Genomic DNA, 9,536 nt, shown 5'->3' on the forward strand with positions numbered 1-9,536 from the left:
ATATATGAGGAACTCAATACATGATAAGATAATATGCTAATATATCGGAACCTAAACCTTATCACACTAGGACGATAAGTATAACACAAATATATCGACACTATCCGTAATACTCCCCCTCAGGTTGGAGAGTGAGGGTCTTGAACACCTAACCTGGACATGACGTAGAGAAATTGTGGATGGCCGAGAGCTTTCGTTAAAATGTCAGCAAGCTGTTCACGGGACGAAACATGCTGTGTAACAAAAACACCATCACGGATAGCATCACGGACTGCATGACAATCATTTTCGATATGCTTTGTACGCTCATGGAACACGGGATTCTGTGTGATATGCAGAGCAACCTTATTGTCACAAAACAATTGAGCAGGCTGACACTGTTTGATACCTAACTCTTTTAACAACTTACGAAGCCATTGAATCTCACGAAGAGCGACGGACATGGCACGATACTCTGCTTCAGCGGAAGAATGAGAGACAGTCTTCAGTTTCTTGGTTTTCCAAACTATCGGGGAACCACCAAGAAGCATAGCAAATGTACTAATGGACCGACGAGTGATGGGACAAGACGACCAGTCCGAGTCGCAATACACTGTAAGAGACAAATCAGAGTCAGCCTTAAGAAGGATCCCTTGTCCCGGCGAACCCTTCAAAAACTGCACCACACGCAAAGCTGCACTCCAATGAGCCTCCCGCAGATGTTGCATAAACTGAGACAGAACATGAACCGAGTAACTCAATTCAGGCCGTGTATGAAGAAGATACAACAATCGTCCAACCAAACGGCGATAACAAGTTGGATCAATTAACAACGGACCATCATCATCGGCCAAATGGTGATTCTTCTCGAGCGGAGTGACGATAGGACGAGAAGCAAGACTGCCAGAATCAGCAACAATAAATAACGCATACTTGCGTTGAGACAAGAAGATACCTTCCGACCCACGAGACACCTCGATGCCGAGAAAATATTTCAATCTCCCCAAATCCTTCATAGAGAAACATTTCCCTAAGTAGTCTTTAAACTTTTGCACCATATAGCCATCATTGCCACAAATAACAAGATCATCAACATAGATCAACACCCTGATTTTTCAATGTTTTCACGAGTATAGGAGAAAAGAGAATAATCATCATATGCCTGCTTGAAACCAAAACGAAGCAACGCATCAGAAAGCTTCTTGAACCAACACCGAGGAGCCTGTTTCAGTCCATACAATGAATTCTTTAGATGACAAACCTTGCCAGGATGAGAGTGTCGGAAACCCGGTGGTAATTTCATATAAACCTCCTCCTCAAGATCACCATGAAGGAAGGCGTTATTAACATCCATCTGAAACACCTCCCAATTATTTGCAGCAACAAGCTGGAGAAGGGTACGTATAGTGGTCATTTTCACAACAGGAGCAAACGTTTCATGATAGTCTTCCCCTTCAACCTGTTTATTCCCGCATATAATGAGACGAGCCTTGTAACGTTCGAGAGAACCATCAGCCCGATACTTAGTCTTGTACACCCATTGAGAGTTAATTGCAACCTTGCCAGGGGGAAGATCCGTAACATCCCATGTTTTCTTGAATTCAAGAGCATCCACCTATGTAGTCATTGCATCGTTCCAAACTTTAATACGTACCGCTTCTTTGAAATTTCGAGGTTCAGGAGCAGCTGATATGACAGCCAAATAGGCAAGATGACCTGCAGAAAAGAAAGCATCTGGTATATAATCCGTCAGAGGGGAAAAAGAAATACCTTGGACCAAAGATGAGGACTGAGAAACAGAGGAAGAAAGAGCGTGATGGGTATCGATATCAGCAGTAGTGTTATACAACACATAATCCTTGAGACGGACTGACTGTCGAACTTGACGCTTGCCAGGACGAGGCGGTGGTTGAGCAACTGCAGGCGATGGTGCAGAAACCGGAACCATCGGTGTGGGGACAACACAAGAACCTGGAGCAAACGACTCTGGAACTGCCAGAGGTGGACCCGAGGCACCAGGTGAAACAGAAGGAACGACAGGCTCCACAACCGGCTTGTTTGGTGAAGAAGCAACCAGCACATTTGATGGCAAAACAGAGGAGTCACAATGATCTTCACACGCAACAGGAGTAGGAGTCACAGAACTCCCCCTGTCTGGTACAACCATAGGGAGACACCAATCAGAATCAGTCAAGAGAGGAGCGGAAAGAGCCGGAGAAGAGGACACTTTTGTAATTTTCTTCGCAAAAGGAAACACATCCTCTCGAAAAATCACATCACGTGAAATTAGAAACTTGTTTTCCTCCATATCAAAAACCTTCCAACCTTTTTGGCCAAAAGGATAACCAACAAACACACAAAGACGACTTCGAGAACCAAACTTGTTCTTGTCATGAGATAACCGATGTGTGTAGCAAGCCGAGCCAAAGACACGCAACTGATCATAAGCAGGTTTGGTGCCATGGAGTACTTTGTATGGTGAATGATTGTTATGGAGAGGCGTGGGAGTGCGATTAATAAAATATGCAGTGGTCATAACATCCTCCCCCAAAAACTTAATCGGTAAGCTTGCCTGAAATAACAACGCACGGGCAACATTAAGTATGTGTCGGTGTTTTCGCTTAACACGTCCATTTTGCTGCGGAGTACCGACACAAGAGGTTTAATGAACAATGCCTTGCTGCCAGAAATAGGAGGAAAGACACATAAATTCTGTCCCATTGTCTACGAACTGTCTTAACTGTCTTGCCAAACTGTTTTCCGGTGTAAGCTAGAAAATTAGTAAGAACCGTACGCACTTCCGATTTCTCAAGCAATAGATATGTCCATACTGATCTTGAGAAATCATCAACAATGGTCAAGAAATAAATTGCACCGCAAGAAGAAGGAACACGATACGGTCCCCACACCTCACAATGAATTAAAGAAAAACATTCTGAAGTTTTATTGATACTATTAGGAAAAACTTCTCTAGTTTGCTTAGCTCGAAAACACACGTCACAAGACAAATAGCTATTAGAAGAACCAGAAACAGAAACCATAGGCAAAACCGAAAGCACCGAAAAACTTGGATGACCCAACCGTTGATGCCACAAAGCTTGATCAGAAGAGACATTAACTGTGTGAATCTTTGCAGTTGCAACATCCGTCAGATAGTAAACCCCATCACGCTCTTCACCTCTTCCAATCAAAGTCCTCGAAAAATGGTCCTGCAAAACACAGATAGTATCAGTAAAGGTGGTCATGCACTTAGTTTGCTTCACAATTTTATTGTCAGAGATCAAAGTGCAGTTCAAGGTTGGGACATAGAGAACATTAGTCAAGGAAATTTTATCAGAAAGAGGAAATTCTCCCATACTTAAGGCCATTGTTTTGCTACCATCCGCAAAACCCACAGAACAAGGTGATATAGGACCAACATTAGTCAAGAGATTAAGGTTCCCAGTCATATGATGGGAAGCCTCTGTATTAAGAATAACATCGCCAAACTTTGGCTTACCAGATAACTTATCAGAACTGTTAGTAGAGGGTCTTTCTTGAAGCAGTTGAGACAGGGCACGAAATTGGCCTGGTGTGAATTCTGGAAGCGATGAAGGATTGGAACTTGTTGCATGTGCCACAGCTATCTTCCCTCTGCCACGTCCAGCGCCTCGACCACCGCGACCATGACCACCAGAGCCGCGACCGACACCATTACGATCCGTCCACCAGTCAGGGAAACCAATTAGAGACCAACAGTCCTTCTTTTCATGTCCCGTACGACCACAGTGTGAGCACAGCATGGGACGAGACCTGACAATAGAGGACTCCACATGATTCACAGATTGATTCCTAGCGGCTACGGATGGAGAGACCAACTCGCGACGTGCGACAAAACCCACAGCCTCCTGCCATTGTTCTTGATGTCGTGAAGAAGCAAGTCTTTGTTCTTCACGTATTACTTTGGAGTAGGCAACGCCAAGAGACGGGAGTGGATCCATATTAATCAGACTTGTACAAATCCCACCAAAACGTGACTCGTCGAGTCCCATGACAAATTGATGTAACTTTTCATCGTCTCGTTCTTTGACTAGTGCAGACATGAGTGAACCATGAGTACATACTACACTTGTTTGATAATTTTTCAGCTCATCCCAAAGATTACACAGCTTGCCATAATAGTCAATCATCGCTTGTCCCTCTTGACGGCATGAGGCAAGCTGAGCCTTTATCTGATGAACACAAACGTTGTTACTGACTGAAAACCTTTGTCGTAGTTCATCCCACAAAAGATTAGCATCGGAGATAAACGTAACAGTTGATTTCACCTTGGGCTCGATCGAGGCTCGAATCGAACCTACAATCATTGAATTCACCGTCTTCTAATCGTCGAAGGTAGGATCGTCGTTTGGAGGTTTCGTGATAGACCCATCAATGAAACCAGTTTTTCGCTTGGCTTGGAGAACATTCAACATCTCTTCAGACCACTCATTGTAATTTTCTCCGTTCAACAGAACAGAGAAGATCACCGTACCCGGGTTGTCGGAGCTGGACAGAGTGTATGGTGACACCGTCGTTGACGACGACGTTGAGACAAGAACTCCGGACAAACTAGACAGCTGTTCTCCGGTGGTTGACATCGTTTTCTTGGCACGCAAGAGAAGCCGAAACTATCGACATTTTTAGAACAAGACAAATATTTTGTTAAAAATTTAGCTCTGATACTATGTAGAATTATATATCAAAATGACTTGCTTTATTGATTAACCATAATATGGTATTTATACATGAGGGACTCAATACATGATAAGCTCAATGTGCTAATATATCGGAACCGAAACCTTATCACACTAGGACGATAAGTACAACACAAATATATCGACACTATCTGTAATCGATCCCTAGCTAGCTAGTTGATCGAATGTCTATAGCCGACTAACTAAACATTTAACAAAAATGTAAGTCATCACAAGTTATGCATTGTCCAACGGATATCCATTGACAAGCCACTAAACATATACAGACTTTGTTATCTTCCTAGCACACGGTATCATTCTTCACAATGAATGATAAACGTTTATAATTCATTCGTTTTGGGATGCCGATTGGACTAGCAACCATGACTTTTCCTCCACAAGTGTGTTCAGAACCAGTTAATTGGTCCTCGAAAAATCATAAAACAATGGCCATACCATCTATAATAAAGATTTGAGTATTTAATTGCTTGGAATGGTTTTAGTTCAACCCATATTGCATATTGTTTGGTTGGATCCGTATCATCATATACAAAAGCAATATAATGTCCTCTAGTACGTCTATAAAACACAATCATAAATTCAAATGTATTCTGTTTGTGATTGTTTTTTTTTCTCAACGAATTTGTGTCACTAAACTCATTTTTTCTCCATCATTTTAATTCACGTTTAATTATAACTTGGACATTTAATACCATCAATAGAAGCGGTAGACAATAAGAAAAGAATATACATCAATTAAAACAAGGCCAATCATGTTTTTTTTTTTTTTTTTTTTTGAGATTTAAAGATAGGTCCTCCATGACAACAAAAGTAAATGAGTGTACGAAATACCAATGACGAGAATGGGGTTGGAATGATACTTCGTCGTCGATCATGCAAAACTGGTCCTAAAATTTGGCTTTACTTTAAGCCCAAAACAATAAATTTAAATAAGGTGGTGGTCCTTACAATAAGCCACATGTCGTGTGTTCGTTACAACTGCTTTATTGGTTCGGTTTATTCAATTGCCTACATATATTATCTAACTACTTTTTTCATATATACGGTTAGAGGGGGATCATAGATGTATAGAAGAAGAAGAATAAGAAGAAGAAGACCTATATACAAATTTATAGTATTATAAAGTCCACGAAGGGAATAAAAGGGAATATCCTCGATGCAAAAACTGTATTTAATCTCCTCAGCCTAGCAAACTTTCAACTTACACTTTTTTCAGTGCTAACAATATATTCTCTCATTGCCGTAATCAATTTTGTGTGAGAAAACATTATTATAAATGTGGTCATGTTCCTTAATAAGTTAATTGTGTATATATGAGTGACATTGTGACACTACTACTTTTAACTGTAGTTGCATTATAGTATTGAATTTAATGAATCCTTTTTTTGTTTCATTTTGTTTCAAAGAATTTGAACAGTAAGAGTGCGTTGAGTTAACTGTAGTTGCATTATAGTATTATTTCCCTTAAATTTAATGATTTTTTTTTTCTTCATTTGATTTCCAAGAAGTGAGCAGTAAGAGTGGGTTGAGTTAGTATACCTTATTTGTTCGATGTAGTACAGTTCAGAGTTCACTGTCGTCTTATTATGGGATTCTGATAGAAAACAGAACGTGAATACGTGATATGATCGACTTTTGCCATACCAAACAATTGTACAGAGGGGTTTTTTTTTTTAACAACATGTAAATTTTACATACTATTTTGTGATAAAAGACTGTTTCGATATTATATATAGTCAATTCCAAAATGCTAGATATGTGTTTTTTCTAAAATATATTTCAAATTTCTCAGGCGAATTTCACAAAGAAAAAAAAACATATGGAGCTTTTCATTGATCACTTGATTTAATGAACCGAACTAATAATAATAATACACTAGAAGACCTTTTGACTTAATTAAATCTGATATGTTGCTTATTAATGATCTTAATTAGTTAACGGGCGGGTGTATCAAATTTATTTATTCAACCTATGTTCCAAGGAATCACAATGGAGTAGTAAATGAATTCACGGGTGCTTGTGGTTTTTATTATTTGCTTGCAAGTTGCAACTTGCAACTTGCAAGATACTACTACTACTACTAACAATAACAAATCAATTAATGAGAACAACAAAACCAATTTAGTAATTAGTAATAAGATTCTTTTAACATATAGAAACCGACCAAACCCCTTGGTTACTTGATTTCGTTGCTATAAATAGAAAGGATGGTTCGTGTTCAAACCCTTCAGAAAAAAAACGAACGATCACTCTCTTCTCTCTCTCTCTCTATCACTTATTCTCTTCTTCTTCTTCTTCTTCTTCTTTCTTTGTAGTTCGGTGCCGTTTTATATATATGGATAATCATCGCAGGACGAAGCAAGCCAAGACCAACTCCATTGTCACTTCTTCTTCTGAAGGTAAGCTGAAAACATATATAAACGTCGTTGCTTTATTTCTTTCTTTTGTTCAAAAGAACATTAATTCTATATATTTTGAGAAATGTGAATTTTGGTGATGGCATGACACAGAAGTGAGTAGTCTTGAGTGGGAAATTGTGAACATGAATCAAGAAGAAGAAGATTTGGTCTGTAGAATGCATAAGCTTGTCGGTGACAGGTTTGGCNACTTTCAACTTACACTTTTTTCAGTGCTAACAATATATTCTCTCATTGCCGTAATCAATTTTGTGTGAGAAAACATTATTATAAATGTGGTCATGTTCCTTAATAAGTTAATTGTGTATATATGAGTGACATTGTGACACTACTACTTTTAACTGTAGTTGCATTATAGTATTGAATTTAATGAATCCTTTTTTTGTTTCATTTTGTTTCAAAGAATTTGAACAGTAAGAGTGCGTTGAGTTAACTGTAGTTGCATTATAGTATTATTTCCCTTAAATTTAATGATTTTTTTTTTCTTCATTTGATTTCCAAGAAGTGAGCAGTAAGAGTGGGTTGAGTTAGTATACCTTATTTGTTCGATGTAGTACAGTTCAGAGTTCACTGTCGTCTTATTATGGGATTCTGATAGAAAACAGAACGTGAATACGTGATATGATCGACTTTTGCCATACCAAACAATTGTACAGAGGGGTTTTTTTTTTTAACAACATGTAAATTTTACATACTATTTTGTGATAAAAGACTGTTTCGATATTATATATAGTCAATTCCAAAATGCTAGATATGTGTTTTTTCTAAAATATATTTCAAATTTCTCAGGCGAATTTCACAAAGAAAAAAAAACATATGGAGCTTTTCATTGATCACTTGATTTAATGAACCGAACTAATAATAATAATACACTAGAAGACCTTTTGACTTAATTAAATCTGATATGTTGCTTATTAATGATCTTAATTAGTTAACGGGCGGGTGTATCAAATTTATTTATTCAACCTATGTTCCAAGGAATCACAATGGAGTAGTAAATGAATTCACGGGTGCTTGTGGTTTTTATTATTTGCTTGCAAGTTGCAACTTGCAACTTGCAAGATACTACTACTACTACTAACAATAACAAATCAATTAATGAGAACAACAAAACCAATTTAGTAATTAGTAATAAGATTCTTTTAACATATAGAAACCGACCAAACCCCTTGGTTACTTGATTTCGTTGCTATAAATAGAAAGGATGGTTCGTGTTCAAACCCTTCAGAAAAAAAACGAACGATCACTCTCTTCTCTCTCTCTCTCTATCACTTATTCTCTTCTTCTTCTTCTTCTTCTTCTTTCTTTGTAGTTCGGTGCCGTTTTATATATATGGATAATCATCGCAGGACGAAGCAAGCCAAGACCAACTCCATTGTCACTTCTTCTTCTGAAGGTAAGCTGAAAACATATATAAACGTCGTTGCTTTATTTCTTTCTTTTGTTCAAAAGAACATTAATTCTATATATTTTGAGAAATGTGAATTTTGGTGATGGCATGACACAGAAGTGAGTAGTCTTGAGTGGGAAATTGTGAACATGAATCAAGAAGAAGAAGATTTGGTCTGTAGAATGCATAAGCTTGTCGGTGACAGGTTTGGCATTTAAATTGAACAGTTAATTAACTAATGAATAATTTGTAGCAAAACAGTTTATTCAACACTAAAAAGTTTAATTTTTGTCTTTTTTTTCCTATATTTTGGAGAAAAGGTGGGAACTGATAGCTGGAAGGATCCCAGGAAGAACAGCTGAAGAAATTGAGAGGTTTTGGGTCATGAAAACTGAAAAGTGATCCTCTCTAGTTTCTACTAATTGTTTCCATTTTATTTTCATTTACCAACTCTGTAATAAATAAAAAAAGCCTATCTTTAATCCCAAATATTTAATAATAAACCATTTACTTATTACTCTACGAATGCTTGGGCTTTCCAAGAGGAGAATACAATGTTGGACTTCTTCTAACAAAAAAAGGAAGGCTAAGCGAAATGGCTAATAAGCTAGGTCCAAATTGAATAATTAAGTTGATAAATAGGATTTTGATACACAATAGGACGTCAGATGTGTTAATAAATAGGATTTTCATTCTAGAAGCTTTTTATTAGTTGTAAAAAATGTGGATATTCTCACTGCGTAAAACACTTGACACGTTGAATGTGGCCAAATCACCAAACCTACTTCAAAAGAAAAAAGAAAAAAAAAATGGACGTCGTTTTATGACTTGTAAAACGACATGCCGTCTTCAGGCCCCACGCATATTTGCAATTTTTGTTTGTCGTTAATGCTATTTCACCTACTCCTACTCCTACTCCACAGTCCAGTCCACATACATATTTTCTTTTTCTTCATCCACGTAGTTTGGTTTTTATCTCTTTAAAATGTTTTTTTTTTTTTTTTTTTTTAAAAA

The 9,536-nt window shown here is 37.8% G+C and overlaps 1 protein-coding gene across 2 annotated transcripts; it reads left to right on the forward strand.

Annotated features, from left to right (window-relative positions):
• On the forward strand, nt 8,374–9,031 carry LOC104737670 (MYB-like transcription factor ETC3). 2 transcript variants are annotated; one of them, XM_010457907.2, is made up of 3 exons: nt 8,374–8,528; nt 8,643–8,727; nt 8,843–9,031. In XM_010457907.2, the coding sequence occupies exons 1-3, from the start codon at nt 8,465–8,467 to the stop codon at nt 8,922–8,924; spliced, it is 231 nt and encodes a 76-aa protein (XP_010456209.1). In that variant the 5' UTR covers nt 8,374–8,464; the 3' UTR covers nt 8,925–9,031. The 2 variants fall into 2 exon arrangements, with proteins under 2 accessions (XP_010456209.1, XP_010456208.1); XM_010457906.2 differs by having other exon boundaries at nt 8,375–8,528; nt 8,640–8,727; nt 8,843–9,029.

This window comes from Camelina sativa, chromosome 13 (genome assembly GCF_000633955.1).
Source record: "Camelina sativa cultivar DH55 chromosome 13, Cs, whole genome shotgun sequence".
NCBI lineage: Eukaryota > Viridiplantae > Streptophyta > Magnoliopsida > Brassicales > Brassicaceae > Camelina > Camelina sativa.